Here is a 19,207-nt window from a genome sequence, read left to right as displayed (position 1 = left end):
GGCATAGCAAAGCTTTCACTGGAACAACAAAGAAGGAGGAATAGGGAGTAACAGAGGAACAGGCAGTAGACAACTAATAGTGACCCAGACATGAAAGCTCGTGCCCTAGAAAATAAAGAAGTAGACAGCAAAAGAGGATTTAAAATGAAAGGCAAAGTCGAAAGGAGACTTGACTAAGTGAAAAGACACAGAAGCAAGGCTTGAACGGGATTTCAGATGGAGGCAACGAAATGTAAATGCCAAGCAAGAACTGCTGACGATCCACCGGTTAACCCAGACAACCAGACTAATACCACACCAACCCTGCTGTAGCGATCTGAGGCTAAAGTTAAGTGAAAACACACGCGCATGACAAATTCACACGAAATAAAAATACTTAAAAGACAAAGAAACTAGAAAAAGAAAATTAAACCTATATAAATTAAAGCATCAAATGCAAAACTATAATTTAGCAGATTTAGTGTATCTCCTTAAAGCACAGGACAAAAATTAAAGACAGGCCAGTGTACTAGACCAGTGGTGTATCAACAGTATTTTTTTCTTTGGTATCCATGGGGTACACTGAATTCCCTTTTCATTCCCTAGTAAAAGCTTTTGTATGGTTTTGCATTTTGTAATAGTAATTACTATTACTTGTAATTCCTTTGTTCACAGAAGGAAATTTTAAACAATTTGAAGTTGTGATCTTACGGATGAAGAAAAAACACTCACTTAATTGTCTGATCCTTTCTTCTGCTCATGTCAAAACCGCAGGAGTGTCTAAGATTTGATGTAAATTCTATAACTAAACTGCAGCTGTGTTTTACTGAGAAAGGTACTGTACTGTGTGCCTGTAAATAAGTCTGTCAAGACACCTCTCTCGCTTTGTCAAGGACCCCTGAACACCTTCACACTGATATTCGGCAAATTGGACAAAAAGAGTTGACCACGTTAATGAAAAATTGTGATGAAGTGTTAAAATGGTACTTTTACAGATACAGTTTCAGATACAGATGATGTTTCATATTAATTCCATCAGTATGCTCTCTATGTAAGAAAGTAGGCTTCAATTTCGTCATCTGTAACACAAGCATGTTATTTATATTAAATATCACAAAAACCCATAAACAACCCATAATTAAAAAGTAATATAACATGTTTTTTTACATTGATTGAAGGAGCTGACAAAATGTCAGTTATCAATTATATACACTTTTTATTAAAAATACAATACTAAAGAGGTTGAACTTCTTAAGTGTTAGATTATGCTATGGTCTGCTTAACTACACTGATCAACAAGATGTATTCAAACTAATTCCAATTTATCAAATAATTAAGTCCTTGAACAGACAGTTCAAGATCAAATCAGGACATTCTGTTCAAAGTGCAACTGGGTAAAGAAATTTGTACAGGACAACTTTTCTGAATATTTGAATCAGAATTACTTCTACTGCCTTTGTACTACAGAATACAAACTTACTGCATATATTTGGTTTGTGAAATAGTTGAATTTTCACTTATGAGAGTTTGTTTTAGTTATATTTTTACTTCAAAATACACCAGACATGACAAAGTTCCATTCAAGGCCTGGCAAAAGCATTCACCACCTGCCAATAATGTCAATAACTATATATATATAGATAATTAGACCTAACTTTAATTCAAAATGATGATCACATTGAATTCTGTTATATGTGAAACTGACATTTAGCACCACTAAAACACATATGAAATTAAATTGACCATTTACATAAGTATTCAGTCTCCCCTATGCCAGTAATTGGTAGAAGCAATCTTGGCAGCAGTTTTAGCTTTCAGTAATATTGAATAGGTCTCTGCCGGCTTCTCACAGTGGGATTCAAGTCCGGACTTTGACTGGGCCACCTCTCCAGCACTGCAGGAAGATTTAGAATTTCGGGTGACTCCAGCAGGATTTCCTCTCTGATGAACTTTGCTTTCCCTGTCCCTGCTGATGAGAAGTTTTGCTATAATACGATGCTGCCACCACCCAGATGCCAGCTGGGAATGACGCTGAGTGGGTGACATGCCGAGTTGGGCTTGTGACAGAACACTTTGCATTTTTGACCCAAAAGTTCTATTTTTGTCTGGTCTGACCATAAACCCTTCTGTCACGTCTGCGGTATATCTCACATGCGATTTAAGGTCAGTCTTTTAGAGTAAAAGCTTTCTTGCCACAAATCTGATTTGCATAGGGCTGTCAACGTCTGAACAGTATGTATATGACACTATGATGCATGAGATGGTAAGAGACCCATCTCAAGACTTTGCAAAACTTCCAAAGTCACTGTTGACTTCACAGTGATGTTCCCAATCAGTTTTTCTGCTGACTGATCTAGGTGGTAAGATGCATATTCTACTTCTTAATAACTTCATCGTACTCAAAGTAATAAGCATCCTTCGAATCCATGCTTCTCTACAAATTTATCCTTGATTTGTTTCAAAAGCTCCCTGTTCTCCATGGTTGATTTGTTGTGTCACTACATGAGTTGTGGTTTGAAATTCAATATCTATCTGAGGGAGCTTGGACACATTTTCTCTAAAGTCAAGTTCAACCGCTTTGATCATGACACAGAAAAAGTCCACAACACTCATTTTGTGAAATTTCAACAATTCTTTGGTAGTGGAAGTTATTTAAGGTTGCCACAGCAAAAAAGGATTGATATTTGCAATTGATCATCATGCGATTTCTTTTTTTAAAAAGCTCATTTCACACTGTCTGCGAGGTTTAGCTTCAGCAGGTTGGAGCAGACGGTGTGTATCTGAAATAGAAAGTTCTATTTGAAAACTCTCACAAGTGCAAGATCAGACAGCAACAAAGTATGGCCACTTTTCAGAGGGGTGAATACTGTTAAAGCAGGCAAGGTGAGCAACCAGAAAAGTCACCTTCAGTACTCTGTCCCTTAAGAGCAGTGTGCAAACTCAGACAAGTGAAAGACATGGAAAGCAGCATTTTCTTCTTCTCACTCATCCATCCTTGGTCCAATCGTGCACGTGCAATCAGCGCAGATTCACATTAAGCAAATGAATACTGGGACACAAGACTCAAAACAGGGCAGGGGCAGAGCGTTGGCTCTGTGGCTAAGGATCTGCGCCTGTGGCTGGAAGGTTGCCGGTTCAAATCCCGCAGCCGGCAGAGGAATCCTACTCTGTTGGGCCCCTGAGCAAGGCCCTTTACCCCAGCTGTTCCAGGGGCGCCGTATAAATGGCTGACCCTACACTCTGACCCAAAGCTTCTCTCTCCCCGTCTGTGTATCTCATGGAGAGCAAGCTCAGGTATGCGAAAAGACAAATTCCTAAAGCAAGAAATTGTAAATGGATAATAAAGTGATCTTAAAACAAAGTTCTCAACCTGGACAGGAAGCCACTTTTTATTTTTTACCTCATTATATGAGACAATTTAAACAGTTGATTAATATGAACAGGTATTGCCATTTTAATACAGGAAATACATAGCAAGACTCCCATTTACTTTCAAATTATACAAAGACATATCGGAATTAGCAAAATCAGTATCCATGGGCTCTTGTGTATGAAAGTTCAGTCACTATTAACTGTCAGGATGTGTTTTGCAGCGACATAGTAGATTAGAATCTCTGAGGCCTGTGCAGCATTACAAAGCCTTCTTCTTGTATTTCGGGCCGTGAGAAATCTGGGAGAAATATATGCTCCTAATATGTGTTGAAGGTCCAGTTTTAACCCACACGACGATGTGTCTGTTAAGAACTGATGCCAGTGCATCAAAGGTTTTTAACGCAACAACTTGATGTATGGTTTGTCACATTACACACAGGATACTTTCAGAAATCCCTGTAGAGTATCGGGGAAAAAAATGTCAAAGCACTTTTTCTTTCTGTACCTGTGCCACAACAATCCATCATTTTGATTTGTGGACTGCAAAGCTACATGGTAAGATCTACAGTTGCTGACAGAAGCAGTGGCTCCTTGCCTTACCCCAAAAGCGCGCATTCAATGCAGGGAAGGCATCTGTGCATGTGGAGTTTGCATGTTCCCCAGTATTCAGTTTCTGCTGACTCTTTTTGGTTTCATCTCAAACACAAGCTGGCTAGGCTTTACTGGCTATTCTTAAAACAGCCTCTTTCTCCATGGCCTAGCACAGGACTGGCATCTTGTCCAGGAGATGGGTCACCCCAGGCCTGTCTTGTGCTGTGCCCCATGTCTCTATGATTGGTCCCAGTTGTTAAACCACAGGATGTGGAGCTATTTCTACATTTCCTTAATACACTTAAACTAATGAACAGCATTGTAGGAAATGGAGGGTATGTTTCTGACTGCTTCCTGGTGCAGGGTTATTAAAAAGCATGTTTTTTTTATGTTAGTGAAACCACTGTAAATGTGGCAACATGCATGCTGGTCAACCTGCGCCTCTGTTCTTGTGAGAACCCCAAAAAGTAACTTCAAATTCAAGCACTAGACAAACTATGCAACTTCTTGTATTTAATGCTGACTTCCTATGCGCCTGAAGTGAAGACATTAAAGCAAGCTAATTCTTTTGTCAAAATGTCATATATGTACACACAAATACAAATACTAGATTCTACAGTACATATGGTTACACGATTTTTAACCCTACAGATAATGCTCACAGTAGTTTGACATTTAAATACTATAGAGTCTGGCATTATTACCTATTAGTAAAATTAAAATATGAGATACAAGATGATACATTACTTATCTTTGAAAAAGTTGTATTCACAATGAACAATGACATAAAGCCTGCATTATAACATACAAGTCATGTACTGTATGTATACATCTGAATGCTGTCACCATCTGGATTATAATTTCTGTCACCTACTGTTGTAATTGTTGCACTGAGTGAAGAACACAGCTTTGCTTCTCAAATTACCTTGGTGCCATTGATATCGCAATATAAATATTAAGCAATTATTAAGATCAGCAATTATCTAGCTACACGTACAGTCTCTAAACAATATTAATGGAGAATCTCAAAATCACAAAAATAAAAAAAGCTCATATTCGGTGTTATAATAAATATATGAAAAGGATTTAAAATAAAAATACAACTAATACGAATATTAATGTTGTTTACCTCTTGCAATTACCACTTGTCGTAAAACTGTCTGTGATCGCGAGAGAGGCCCCTATCCCACTCATAAAACAATATGCAGTAACTGTACATTATAACTCACAGGCCACGTTAATATTTCAAAATGCATCATAAATAATATATACATTCCCCACAACACAACGGAACCATGCACTACAAACATAGCTTCCCAGTTTTAAATCTTTATGAGATCCACAATAACACTGGAATAACAAACCCCCAAAGGTGCGAGCGTGTGCCTAAACGATCTTTATAACACATATAGCCAACTGCAACAATTATTACATAAAAATATACGGCAGGTGAGATACGTAACATTTTAGGTCTAAACGAGACAATTACGTTAAACAATTATTTAAAAAAAAACATCAGGCTACAACTTAGACGCAAAACACCCCCTGCCAATACAACTGCAGCAAGCTATGAGGAAAAAAGCAAAAAAAAAAAGAGATCTGCAGGCCTAGTAATAAACATTGGAACTGCACCGTACTACTGAAATATAAATAACATAATTGCCATCACCGATGCAAAAGCACATGATAGGAAAAGAAATTGCATCTACTTTAAACGCTCAATATCAAATATAACGATGTGCATTTTTGTGCATCATCCCTTCCCCTGCACTGCATCCTCACGATCCATATTTACAGCCGGTCTTTCCTGAAGATCAGCATCCAGAAATCTCCGCACACTGCCCGACAGTCCCCTGCCACCCTCTTCTTCCCTGTACCCGCCGCATACCTCCTCAGGAATGTCCTGGTGTCCCCCGGGGATCCCTCCAGAACCGATGGGTTCGAGCCCCGCGCCCAGCTCGGCCAGTCCCGAATCCCGCTCCGGATCTCGGTCCATGGCGTCTCCATTGAAGACGGGCGGTGGAGACTCGGCGCTGCTCAACGCCGCCATTTTAAACTGCGAGAAACTGAGTGGAAAATAATAGAGGAAAGAAATAAAGAGAGAAACCGGAGGGGGAGACAGAGAGAGGGAGTCAAAAGACGGCAACAGCGTAAGGGTATACGGGGATAGCTGGACTGGCAATTTGCAGAAATTATGTAGTACCTTTTTATTACGAAATACTTCATTATAATATTATTATAGTATAAAATAGATTTGCTTAGAACTTGGACTTCGGGAAAACATAATACTGTTATTTACTTGATTCTCGAACTTAATAATTTACAGTAGTTTCCCGTGACAAACAAAAGTTTTAGTATACTTCCTGTTAGTAATAATTGTAATATGGTGATGTGTACTTCTAAAATAAAAAAAGTTTTTCTTAGTATGAGTGAAAACCTATTTGTTCTGTACAGACAGGGGATTCTAAAGCCATAAAGCACATATACAGTATATATATATATCAATATCTATATCAATCGCAACATATTTGTAGTGCATACTCTATACTAAATATGTTATTGGTATGCACTTAATATTAAAAACAGCAGTCTTCAAACAAATCTATGTATTCATATTTTATTTCAGTATTGGCATTATCCATATCAACAATCCTATTTGATTTGGATAAATTATCATAAATGTTATTACCATAAATATTATCATGAGTTTGATAAATATTGATCAATACTATCCATCCATTTCCTAAACGCCTCATCCAATTCAGGCCTGCAGGGAGCCCAGAGCCTATCCTGGCAGGCGACAAGCACAAGGCAGGGTACAATCTGGACGGGATGCCAGTCCATCACAGGGCACACACAGACACGCATACACTTACACCAGGGCCAGTTGGAAGCTCATTAACCTACCAGTATGGCTTTGGGATAGACCTGTAGTCACAGGGTTTCTAAGACAAGGAGACACGCGGGCTCTAGGTGTTGAACAACGCGCAAAGCCACAATCACAGGGGCACCCCCCCGGCCAAGACACTCTCAGGGCGAGGCTTGAGGGGCATCTTCTGGCGGAAGCAGGGTTCCGAGATTCCCACATCGAGAGATAGGAAGGAAACGCCCATCACGCCTTCATCCACAGACCATAACCCCTCCGTCCCCAGAGCCTCGGTGTGCCTTGGGTCCTGGCCTGAGTGCACGGATGCTGCCATGCTTCAATCGAGGGCCCGCGTGCCCTCACGGGGCAGTCCCTGCCACCTCCCACCACAGCCGGCTGCCTGGATGAGCGCTGAGCGCGGTCCCTGTGCCTCCAGCTGGCGGGGGCTGCTTGTCCATCCCCATGTGTTCCATAGGCGCCCCTACCTGGTAGAGCTGCGGGGCCGCATGTGACAGGCCAGAAGGGCCCTTCTCTGCCATGCACATTTACAGTGCCTATAGCAAGTCTACAATGTTAAAATTATTTTTCATTAATTTAGCCAAATGTCTGGATTTTGTTCTCTGCTTTGACATTCTAGAGTACTTTGTGTTGACGAGTGGCAAAAAATTCTCAATTAAACACATCATGGTTCCATGCTGTAACACAATGAAATGTGAAAAAGTCCAAGGGGGGTGCAGACTTTCCTTAGGCACTGTACCAGGTGACAAGTAAAGCCACTAGTCAAAGTAAAAGGTTTTGGCTTCCCAAAAAGTGCCTAACCAAGGCATCCCATGTGTCTTTCAAACCGCAGCCTCTCTCAGCGCCTGAAGGATCACAGTTTGCTGTCAGCTTGCCACCGTTCCCAGTTTTCTTAGGGGATCCTGTCTCTCAGCTAGTGATTTCCAGAGGACCACTAGTCTTTCAGCATTAGCCTTTTTCTGAACTGGTGACTTCAGTCTTGCTGTTGACAGTGACGAAATCAAGCTTATGGTGAAGGTTAGCACCCTTTGGTGTTGCTTTTGATCCTGTTTTGTCATTTGAACTGTTAGGAATGTCACAAGTTTATTGATCTTGCACCCACAGACCACAGCTCCATTAAAACCCTTGCTCTGCCTATGTCATGCTGAAACATTGGCACATGCCTTTATCTGATCAACATTAGAATACTGTAACGCCTTACTTGAAGTGGTTACTATTTTCTAAGGCACTAAAATGGCTTCAGTCTGCCCAGAATCCTGAAACTAATGCACTAACTAAAAGTACTTGCCATCAGCTCATCACTCCTATTCTCTGTGAGTTGCACTGTCTTCCAGTGAGGTTTTGAGTGGACTTTAAGGTTCTCCTGCACATGTACTGTATAAGGTACGTGATGGTCTAGCTCAAGATTATATTAAAGTTTTATTGCATGACTACAATCTGACTCTTAATTTGAGATCTGTTGATTCATACCTTCTTAGTCTGCGGAAGACTGGCTGAGAGAGCCATGTACAATATAGCATCCGTTAAGAGTTTCTTACCCAAATTCAAGAGAAACTCAGCACCTGCTGATGCTTTGCAAACCCACTTAAACATCTAGATTTTTACTAATGCTTGGCTTCACAATTCTGCTGGCAGTACTGTAAGTTTTTTTGTTTCTGCTGTGCATTGTGTGTGCACTACTTTGAATTTCTTGAAAACATACATTAAATTATAGAAATAAAGGATTGTAGTATATTATATATACTTTTAACGATGCATCAGTTAGGGATGAAAACAATGATGATCTAATTTTGTTTAACATCTGGTATTTTTTAAAAGGGCATATCATACAGTTCACTTCATTTTTATACAGTACATATACAGTGCTGTGTGTACATGCACTTGCATACAGTATATGTTGGTATATTTGGGTTCTAAACATGTACAATAGGAAAGAAATACTATCTGGCTTTTTATTTTGGTTATTTTAAGTTTTTACAGCCTGATTTTGAAATCTTTGCAGTAGCAAGCTTTAATGTTCTTTATTCTGATGTTTCACAGCAACTTACAAAAGCAGATATAGTTGTATGGATCACCTAATTTGACTCATATGGTTGATACAGTAAGTGGCTTCTTTTTGAAATTTACAGGATTTCAAAATCCATACTGGTCAGACTTACAAAAGAACACACAGAAGCATAATCTACATATGGGCCAAATGGTCTACTTTTATTTGTAACCTTTCTAATATTCTTAGGTAAATAAAAAGAAACACATTAGAAATAGTTCAGGTGGGTAGCTGTGTCAGCATGCGTAGGCTGCAAAGGAACAAGTGATAGGTTTATTCCATGCTGAAAAAAAGAAGAAAGAAAACACAACGTTTCGGCTGTGGAGCCTTCTTCAGGTGTGAAGAAGGCTGAAGAAGGCACACCTGAAGAAGGCTCCACAGCTGAAACGTTGTGTTTTCTTTCTTCTTTTTTTCAGCATGGAATAAACCTATTACTTGTTCCTTTGCAGAAATTCAAATATCCTCTCTTGAAAGTTGTATGCAATTTCGTCATCTCAGCTAGCTGAATTTCATTTGGGCACAATCAAAAACCATTCACAATTTCACAAGATAAAAAACCAAATGTTTAAGCCGTTGAGTCATCATCAGGATGTTTTGTCATCTTAAATTTCTTTAATTAAAATTCCAAGACATTCACCGGTTCACAATTTAAGGAATAAAATAATGTTTTAAAAATGCTCAAATGTTCAATAATGTTGTGTAATAATGTTCCAACAGTATTGGAAAAATCCAATAATAAATTCCAGCACTAAATCTGTGGCCAAGGTCAGAGGTCCATGCAGAGTCTCCATGCTGAGTGTGGTGGCACTGTATTGTATTTATTGGTGTATAATACAGTATCACTATAGACAATATTGTGACATTATTGATCACCATAACTTCATAGGTAGTTTGCCGTAATATTGCAAAACATATCCTAAAATTTTACCCTTGCTTTTTTATGGAACCAGTGCATGTCATTTGAGTCATGAAAATAAAATGTATTAGTGTTCAACTTTGTTGAGCAGATGTGTTTGAGTTTCTTTTGGGTCAAGATGTAAGCTAATAAAATAAAACCAACAAATCAGACAATTTTAACAATGCTAACAAAACAGACAAACCGGACAATATCCGTGCCTTCTAACTGTTCTTTTAAAGAATGAACCCACTCTAAAATTATATTGTTTGATATGGAAGAAATACGTTCCAAACAGGAGGGATGTGTTGTAGTCACCACTAACCACAACAAAAAATGATGAGGCCACACCACCAGTGAAGGACTCTAATTAAATCTTCTCTGTGAAGTCTACAGCTGCAGAACATTTTCATCTAGTATACAAAACATTTTACCAGAACAACCCAGACTTGTTCTGTCGGGTTGAGATGAGGCCTTAATGCAGACCAATATATCTTCATAATTCCCACAATTCCTTTGTCTACCAGGAAGTTGACAATCAGCACGACTCAGTGAAATGGATAAAGATGTATTGTACACTGGTAATAAGAAAATAAATCTCACTAATAATAAATGTCATTTATAATGTATATCACATAATGCACATCTTTCATTCACATCATAACAATACAAAAGCAAATCAATTTTAAATACAGATAATGATAAATACACAAAAGATTATGTAAAGAACAATAAGATAAAGAAATTCTAAAAACTAAAAGAGAGGTTTTTTACTAAGATTTAAAAATGTGAGCAAACTGTATCTATGATAAACGTGAGTAAAGATTTCTAGAGTTAGAGGCAGCACAATGAAACCTCAATTCACGAATGCTAACAGAGATGAGAGTTGAGAATACATTGATGAATTTCATCCATAAATTTGAGATTTCAAATAGGAGTACAGGGAATAAAAGTAAGTAGGAGTAAATCCTTCAGAAAAGATGGGTCGTGCCCATTCATAGATTTTCATTTGTTTAATGATAAGCATCTTAAAATCAACCCAGTACTTTACTTTTAGCAAGAATTTATAGGTTTTTAAGATTTCTACTGAAGACCCAGAGAGCTGCATTTTGGGCATAAATCAAGGAATTTTAATGTTGCACCAAAAAGCAGAGAGATACAATACCTAAACCTTTGTTAAAGAAAAGTATTAATAAACTTTTTTGTTGCAGATGTGGACTAGTAATATTTCAAGCAAGCAATGTATTGGAAATGGAAAAATGAAACCTTGTTTCAAAAAAAGTTACCCAGGTGTGTTCCGTGTGTCATACAGCTGTTACTCTGCTTCTATTGACAGGACATGGGGAGCAGTTTAGCCAAGCAAGATACGCCTACTATTACAAGATCCCCATACTATTACAGAGCTGCCCTTGTGTCTCTTTCAGAAACCAGTTGCAAACATAATAATGACCAAACTTTTCCATGCATCAAGATTACTGACATCACAGATTACTTTGAAGACTGCATTTTTACTCCTCTGTAAAGAAAATAAGGCATTACTGTTCCAGAATCCCCATTGTATGCATATCACACCATTCAGTGTGATGCTCTGGATTGAAAGGGACAAAAACAAGGAGTCTATATCTGGAAGAGTTAATGTATGCGTCAAAACATACCATGTTGTGATTTTAATCTCCTAGTGGTTCTCTCACATCTGTTCCCATAGCCTTTGCCCAGTAAAGCAGAAGTAATGATAGTGGGGGACTCAACAAGAGTGCTGCCTGCATGCTGCCTGGGTTGCTGACCTCCCTGTGTGAGCTTGGCCAAGCTTAGGCGAATCAAATTGGAAAAAAAATTACATAGGAACAACAAAGCTGACCGTTCTGCCAGGCAAGTTTAAAGATTTAATTCACAAAAGAATTGTGTTCTCAATAATTCTGAGACACCAGGTACAAGCCTAGGCAAGCAAGTGAGTAGAATTTAGGTTAATAGGGCAATGAGGAACCTTCTGCAACAAATGGGATCTTTAGCAGCAGAACATTAACCAGAGTACTTTAACCAGAGGAGCACAACGGATCAGGGAAGCACATGCACAGAGTAGTTGAGGAGTACCTAAACTAGGGAAATGGTGGGCAGGGTGCTTATAACAGGCCAGTTCTGGTGAGAATGCTCTTATCGACCTAATCATTTCAAAAAACCTTGACATAATAATGAAGACAGACGAGATAGAACCACGGAGAAATTGTAACCACCATTTTTTCATCTCTAAAATTTGAATCTGTAATTAATCTTTAAACTTTTAGCTAAACAGACTACAACTAAACGAGGTCAACCTTACAAGTGGTGAACTGGGAAAAGATGGATACAAGGTCAATAGCAGAAGGATGGTGATACCTAAGAAACACAATTCAAATTGAAAGATAAAGAGTACAGTAAGTTACAGATGAAAAGGGACATTAGAATGGCAGAGAGAGAACAAAAAATATTGCAACAGCAAAGAATGTTTTCAGTAGAGCAACAATAAAACAACTGTGGAAATGAGAGCAGTTTATAAAATAAAACAGGATTAAAAAGACAATATGATAAAGAAATAGTAAGCATACTAAATTAATATTTGATGCAAATTTTACAACCAAAGATGTAAAAGAGATAACATGCTGCATACAGTATGAGTTCTGTAATTTCTGTAATAACTGTCACTAAGGATTTACAGGGGTCTGATTATATTTTCTAGATCATATTGAAGGAAATCTGGGATATTATTCATTGGCCTCTAGCTAGGTCTCACTGAAACTGCAAAAATGTACCACTAATTTATAAGTAAGGGGACAAACCTGAATCATGAAACTATCAAGTGCTCAGTGTTATACCTGGTGAATTTAAGAAAATAATAGACCTAAATAAGAACACTTACAAACATGGGCATTTTAAGAGATTGCCAACATGGATTTTGAAAGGGTTTGTTCAACTACGTTGCTAGAATTCATATATTTACAATTCCAGAATGCTTTAACAGACATATTATGGAAAGTTAATTTGTGAATTAAAATCTCTAGAAATCCAAGGAAATGTATGCACATAGAACTGGTTAATAGCGCAGGATACAGCTCACCACCTAAAGTGGCTATAACCTCTAATGGGCATACTGTATGTACAGTGAACCGTGGTGTGCCACAAGGATCTGTTTTAGGTGCATCACTCTTTTTTTTATCTTTTTCAATTATTTGGATTTTGAAATAGTTAGAAAACTAGCTATATATGCTGATGATATAAAGAGGGGCGGCATGGTGGCACAGTGGTAAGCATTGCTGCCTGGCAGTACAGGGGTCCTGGGTTCAATTTCTGGGGTGTTTTCTGTATGGAGTTTGCATGTTTCCCCTGAGATTCTGTGGGTTTCTTCCCACAAATACTACTAGGCTAATTAGGATGGTTGTCCCTGCTGTGCTTTTTGTCCAGGGTGTATACTGGCTTGTCCTCGTTGCTCAGACTTTACAGTTGAAAATAGTGTGTTCACTTGTGGTCACCATATCACAAAAAGGACATTATTTCTTTAGAAAGAGCATAAGAAAGGCTTCAAAAGAGAGCAGACCATTCAGCCCACCTAAGTGTTTGGCAATTAGCATATAACTGATTCAATCCCATTGATCCACGCAGTTGAATGACTTCAGCAGTATGTCAGATCAGCTGCTATGTTCACAGCAGAAGAAGAAGAATGATTCCTGATCTCAGGAGGTCATAAACAAAGGATTAAAACAGCTTAATCTCTTCAGTTTATTAAAGAAATAAAACAAAGGTGACTGGAAGATATGATGTAAGTATACCGTACTTCAAGCAGTGTACGTAGGGTCAACCAAGGTGACTATTACGTACCCAGCAGTGAAATAGCAACACACCTGGAAATTAAAAAGGAATTTATGATGGACAATAGGAAATATGTCTTTACACAGTTATGTGTATCTGAAACAGGTTTCCCAGGCAGGTGGTTGAGATCCAAAATGGGTCTTTTCTAACTGCAGGATAACATTTTGATTTACTTAGCTACTAAAATAGAAAATGACCAAGATAAACCAAAGTGCTTCCCCTTGTTTGTAACCTTTCTTACATTATTGATCTTTAAGAATGGCTTGCCACCATTATAGCAATTGCACCCCACAATAAACGAATCAACTGATTCCTTATTTCTGAAATAAAAGAAAATCGTCACATGACATCTTTCTGTATTGCTTTTCAAATTTTCTAAAACACACTTTTGACAGTACCGATCTTCAAATGACACTGTACTTCTTATACTGCGTCAACATACAGTAGACATGTCAGGAATTTCCACATGAACTCTGTTATTGGAACTCTACAATATGAACTCTATGTTTTTTCAAAACATTGTGGTTTCCAGCTTGCCGAGTTGGACAAAGTGGACAGAAAATGGATGGATGGGTCGTAGAGATCAGAGAATGAAAGAATGGAAGCTCATACAGTAAATGGAAATAATGGCTGATTAATACAAGCTGTAAAAAGCATCTGATCATAGTGAATTGCCTGAGTAATGATAGTAATGTGGTGGACATGACTGAGAAGGAGCAGTCAGTGGTTTGGCAGATTACTCTTTACGGTTGTAGTTTTGCAGATAGCAGACATGCACATATCAGATTAAATTACTTGAATTGATTCATGGTGAGCCTGGGAAAAACAAACTGTACTTCTTGCTCCCAGAGAAAATGCCCATTTTCCAACTTGTAAGGTAGGGCACCTTTACCATGGAAGTTGTTAGCTTCTAGTTAAGGGGGGTGAATGCCTTGCTAAAGAAACACATTTTATTGATGGTGCTATTGGAAAAAGGCAGTTGTTTATTAAACAACTCTTGTTTAGAAAAAAGCATCATCATCTTTATCATAACTTCTCAGTTTAGGTAAATTATTAACGTGCATATGGATACTCATTATTAGTGATTAGTGGTTAGTGATGCAGTTATCACCTACTTTCACCATTAAAATATTACACTACCTACTCTTTTACGCATCAAGGCAAAAATTTAGACAGACTGGTTTTACCGAGGTACATGTCAATGTGAAGAGACAATATTAAGGAAAAAGCCATTTAAAAATGTATATTCAATTTCAAAACCTAATAAATCTTAATTAATAAGGAACACATAATAGGTTTATATTACTAGGAAAAGGCTTCTTTGCCCCTCCTCTCTCAGCTTTTGTTCATCTGTGCTATTTAATCTTTGCTGACTGCCCTCTTTCTCACACCTGAAGAAGGTTTCACAGCTGAAATGTGTTTTCCTTCTTCTCTTTTCAGCATGGAATAAACCTATTACTTCTTCCTTTGCAGACTACGCATGCTGACGCAGCTACTACTTTAATCTTAATTAATATTTGTAGATATCATAGATACATTTAGCAATCCATCAAGATCTACATTTTTAAAATAGTTTGAAGTCATCATACAGAAAACTATTATAGACAAAGTAAGGTTTTCTATAATATCTGAATGCTGTGACTTCCTCTAGTAACATTTTCAATCTGTAATATACAAAAAAACAGGTTAAATACTAAAACCAGGTCTCCCAGTTAAGAAACAGAACCCTACATTTTAATCAAACTGATACTGTTACAACAATACACACACAAAAGTGTCTCTGGTTAACCAGCACGGTGAAGAGCAGTAGTTGAAGAGGAGCTGTATATACTCTGTGATCACTGGCCCTTCTGATATTATTTCAAAGTGAATAATATGCATCCTTTGGCTGGGAAAACGTTTATAATAATGCTCAGCACCAACTACACATCCCCCGTTTTGTGTTCTTAAATAATAAGAATTGAACAAACACGACATGATAACACAAGTTCGAATGCAGAAAAAGTGTATTCCACTTTTAATACACTCCTTAATTCATTTTTGTATATAGGACTGAATTGCTTGATATGCATGTACTGCAGACATTATCGCATTCAGCAGACTGCAGTATATTATAAACAAAATTAAATTGCAGCAGTAAACAAATTCATGTTTATGAATGAAATTTTCAGTTATGACAGCTGTCTATAAACAACGGAAATTCAGTCATGTATTAAAATGAAAACTAGTTTTACTTAAAATAAGATCACTTTATTGGCCATATACAATTTCTTGTATTAGGAATTTGTCTTTTTTCACATACCCCAACTTGCTCTCCATGAGACACACGGACAGGGAGAGAGGGGCTTGGGGTCAGAGCACAGGGTTAGCAATTTATACGGCGCCCCTGGAGTGCTTGGGGTTAAGGGCCTTGCTCAGGGAGTAATAGCAAAGGAGTAGGATTCCTCCGCGGGATACAAACCGGCAACCTTCCAGCCACAGACGCAGATCCTTAGCCACAGAGCCACAGCATCGCCCCAACCTAACCAGAGCAGAAAAGGCTACATCAATATCCCTTTGCTGCTGCTGGAGATTAACCAGAACCACACAGCACCAAGGCAGAGGTGCTTCAACCATACAGTAGAGCACCTTGGAATTCTCCCAAATGAACAGCACCACACAAACGCACAGGATGATTGTTCATGTATTTTGCTCTGAAAGGGCTACCTTAAAACGTTTTTTTTTTTGGACATGAAAGATGAATTACCCAGTTTTACAACTCTGCAGTATGAAACGCTAAGATTACGACAATTATCACAATTTATCTGTCCACCAGGTGTGTGAAACAAATGTGCAGTACAGCACAACACCCATTTTTTCTGTCAGACACTGAAATTTTCTATTAAACATGGAAAACAACAGTTTTCTCACTGCTGACGGTTTATTTTTTAATTAAGAAGTCTTGGAAAAATCTGCCTTTGCACTAGATGGAAGGTTTAGTGCAACAGAGTGTGAGTCCTTAATTGGTCAGTGCTGTGCAACGGAAATTCACCGTTGGTCCAGAAAGCCTTCCTTATCAGGGAGAGCATATTCCAGCCTATTTCTTTTTCATAGCTCTCTTTCCCTCCCCTTTCTTCGGTTTCCCCTTGCCACGGAGTTTTCTCAGTCTACGCATTTCCTCCTTGAAATCCTCGTGTTCATCTCTGGTTGGAAACACAAGCCATTAGATGATAAGTAAGGTATCAAAGGAAATACATTTTTTAAAAAATCAACCCTGGATTACCAGCAAGATTTCTATCCAACAAAATAAACAGTGGGGGTTAGTCAGCTTAGAATTAAAAGGGGTGATTTCAGAGAGATCGGCATTAGACGTTCAGCACAATTTGTGACTGCACAATGTATTTTCTTAGACAGGTTAAACAACTTGCAATAGTGCAATAAGATACAAGTTTTAATATTACTATAAATATGTTGTGAAATCTTTAGAAGTTTACATTCTGCAATAGCTTTTTTCTTCTTCAAATTTATAACAATTTTAGTGTAACTATAGATTTGTAACCTTTTTCTGCACAGCATACACCCACTTCCTTTTTCAAAGGGATACACACGAAACTAACCCAAGGGAACTCAAGCCAAGTAAAATGTTTTACCACCTTGTACAGCCGGAGCACATTAATCGTCAGCAGCTTCTCGAGGTGCTGCTGGATAATCTACAAGCTGCTATTATATCTGACCCAAGCAGCAGGGAGACAGAGGAAAAATGGATCAATGGAAAAAAGAGGCCCATTCTGTTCTGCTAATAAATGAATTCTTGCACTGCATTAGCATTAATCCACTTCCTGTATGCTGCTATCATACTCATTGCGTATTGGTTTCTCTTACAACTTCCTAGCCTGCACACTCTGCCATGTCAGTTAGTCTGTCCCCGATCACATAAGGTGTACCTGAAGAGGCCTAAGAACCGGAGTTTCCTGGTCAGGGCATAATAGGTCTTGTGCTCAGGATACCAGTCATACACTTCCTTCCTGAGAGCTAAGGGCTGATCCTTGAACAGTTCGACCACCTTCATCGAGCGGCTGTCTGTGGGCTGTGCCACCTCCCCAAAGATACGAGCGCCAAGACGCGCCATTCGCATGGCATAGTTGGACAGCGTTGACATCCCTGGCTTCCCCCTGTACGAGAGGAAATACACAGGAGAAACGTGAAAAACAAATTGTTCACATGTCTCTTATGATTACATCCATTGGTAACATTAACGAGTAACATCAAAGAGCATAAATATTTGGAAAATTCTAGCATGAGCGGCGTAAACAGAAATAATGTAAGGAATCAGTAAAAAAAAATTCCTGTACCATAAACTAGGTAATAAACAAAACACGGGACTATCTTGAGAATCACAAAAAAAATCAACAAAAAGGTGTAGTTGAATACCAATACTAATATATTGTATGCATAGAAACTAACGAAACGATTTTTGACCAGAGCCACTATTATAGCGGTAGGGTAGCACGTTTAATTTGATTTTCATACCAGTATAAGTAAAATCAAAGCATCCTCGCTTATACTTCTGAAACATCGCGTACGTCACAAATTTACTTATTACAGATCGAAAGATATCAGTAGTTAGAGCATGCAGTATTCTTAAATAGGCGTGCACCACACATATACAGAGAATACGTGAAAGTACTAATGCATCTATTTAAAAATCACATGTAGATACAAAAGCAAAGCAAACAGATCATCTCATATTCAGGAATGTTTTTTTTAATGACCTCCACTAGTATCTATACTGTACGTACCGTTCAAAATAATACAGTGGCTGTGAGTTTTATCCAGTAATTTTAATCAAATGACCAAAACTAAATACGCATCACCCCTCAGTTTCTGTCAACAGAATTGATTTATTAGAACAAAAAGAAACCCAGCTACAATGTTAAACGACCTTAAATTCAGAACTCGACACATGCAACAATTCACCCCCGAAAAATGTCCGTGAAAAACGTGAGCTTCTTGATTTCAGTTCCTAGGCGTCTCAGCGGAAGTTGATAGACAACCTAGTTTGCAATACGCACTTAAATTGAGGGTGGCGTCATTCGGTTTCTTCATTGATTTAATTTAAATTAAATTTGTATTTTTGCTTTGTCGCCATGTTTTATTGTCTGATGTTTTTTTCCAAAGCAGCTATGTCAATTGTACATTTTTTTTTTCAGAAAAAAATGTTAAAGTTATGTAATGGTTATTACTATATTACTATTTCTAGTATTCGCATCAGCTTAAAACGATTAGTTCAATTATAGTAGAAAATTAGTGTTAGATTGAATCGTCTTATTGTTTACACTTGGGCAATATCTGGCTTTAATAAAAGTTTTTCCAAGTTTTTCAAAATTTAAAGTGAATTTACAGAAGTCTTGTGATATGCAGTCTTCAGGTCTTCAAATTATTTCGTATTTTTTAAAATTAAAACCTTCTATTGTCAGATAACATGCGATGCGTAAGATCAAGATCTTTATAACATTTACAAAAGGTATATTTTACAATTTCTTGTCCATTTTTCATTTATTTTAGTTGAATGTTTTGTACTTCAGTGAAAATTAAGACTTACAACAATAATATCCTCTCA

The 19,207-nt window shown here is 37.9% G+C and overlaps 2 protein-coding genes across 4 annotated transcripts in view; both read right to left on the bottom strand.

The window, feature by feature from the left end:
- braf (B-Raf proto-oncogene, serine/threonine kinase) overlaps nt 1–6,004 on the bottom strand; it is a 42,372-nt gene extending 36,368 nt beyond the window's left edge. For both annotated transcript variants that reach the window (XM_088923341.1, XM_088923342.1), the window contains exon 1: nt 5,831–6,004. In XM_088923341.1, coding sequence (XP_088779467.1) covers nt 5,831–5,992 — 162 coding nt within the window. In that variant the 5' untranslated portion in view covers nt 5,993–6,004. The remainder of the gene's footprint in view (nt 1–5,830) is intronic.
- Nucleotides 6,005–13,507: 7,503 nt separating this feature from the next.
- On the bottom strand, nt 13,508–18,585 carry mrps33 (mitochondrial ribosomal protein S33). 2 transcript variants are annotated; one of them, XM_088923963.1, is made up of 4 exons: nt 18,387–18,585; nt 17,532–17,759; nt 16,640–16,790; nt 13,508–16,129 (listed from the first exon to the last, which is right to left on the bottom strand). In XM_088923963.1, exons 2-3 carry the CDS (start codon nt 17,744–17,746, stop codon nt 16,685–16,687), a joined length of 321 nt encoding a protein of 106 aa, XP_088780089.1. In that variant the 5' UTR covers nt 17,747–17,759; nt 18,387–18,585; the 3' UTR covers nt 13,508–16,129; nt 16,640–16,684. The 2 variants fall into 2 exon arrangements, with proteins under 2 accessions (XP_088780089.1, XP_088780088.1); XM_088923962.1 differs by lacking the exon at nt 13,508–16,129 and having other exon boundaries at nt 16,510–16,790.
- Nucleotides 18,586–19,207: the final 622 nt, after the last annotated feature.

Source organism: Atractosteus spatula, chromosome 8 (genome assembly GCF_055471065.1).
Source record: "Atractosteus spatula isolate fAtrSpa1 chromosome 8, fAtrSpa1.hap1, whole genome shotgun sequence".
NCBI lineage: Eukaryota > Metazoa > Chordata > Actinopteri > Semionotiformes > Lepisosteidae > Atractosteus > Atractosteus spatula.
Note: the sequence above shows the minus strand (reverse complement) of the source record. Positions and strands in the feature narration are given on the sequence as shown.

Bases quoted from the DNA above. Each gene is read 5' to 3' on its own strand.
- mrps33 (XM_088923963.1), bottom strand. From the start codon at position 17,746: ATGTCAACGCTGTCCAACTATGCCATGCGAATGGCGCGTCTTGGCGCT. The intron at 16,791-17,531 runs GTACACCTTATG...GTTTCCAACCAG, and splicing joins CGGTTCTTAGGCCTCTTCAG to AGATGAACACGAGGATTTCA.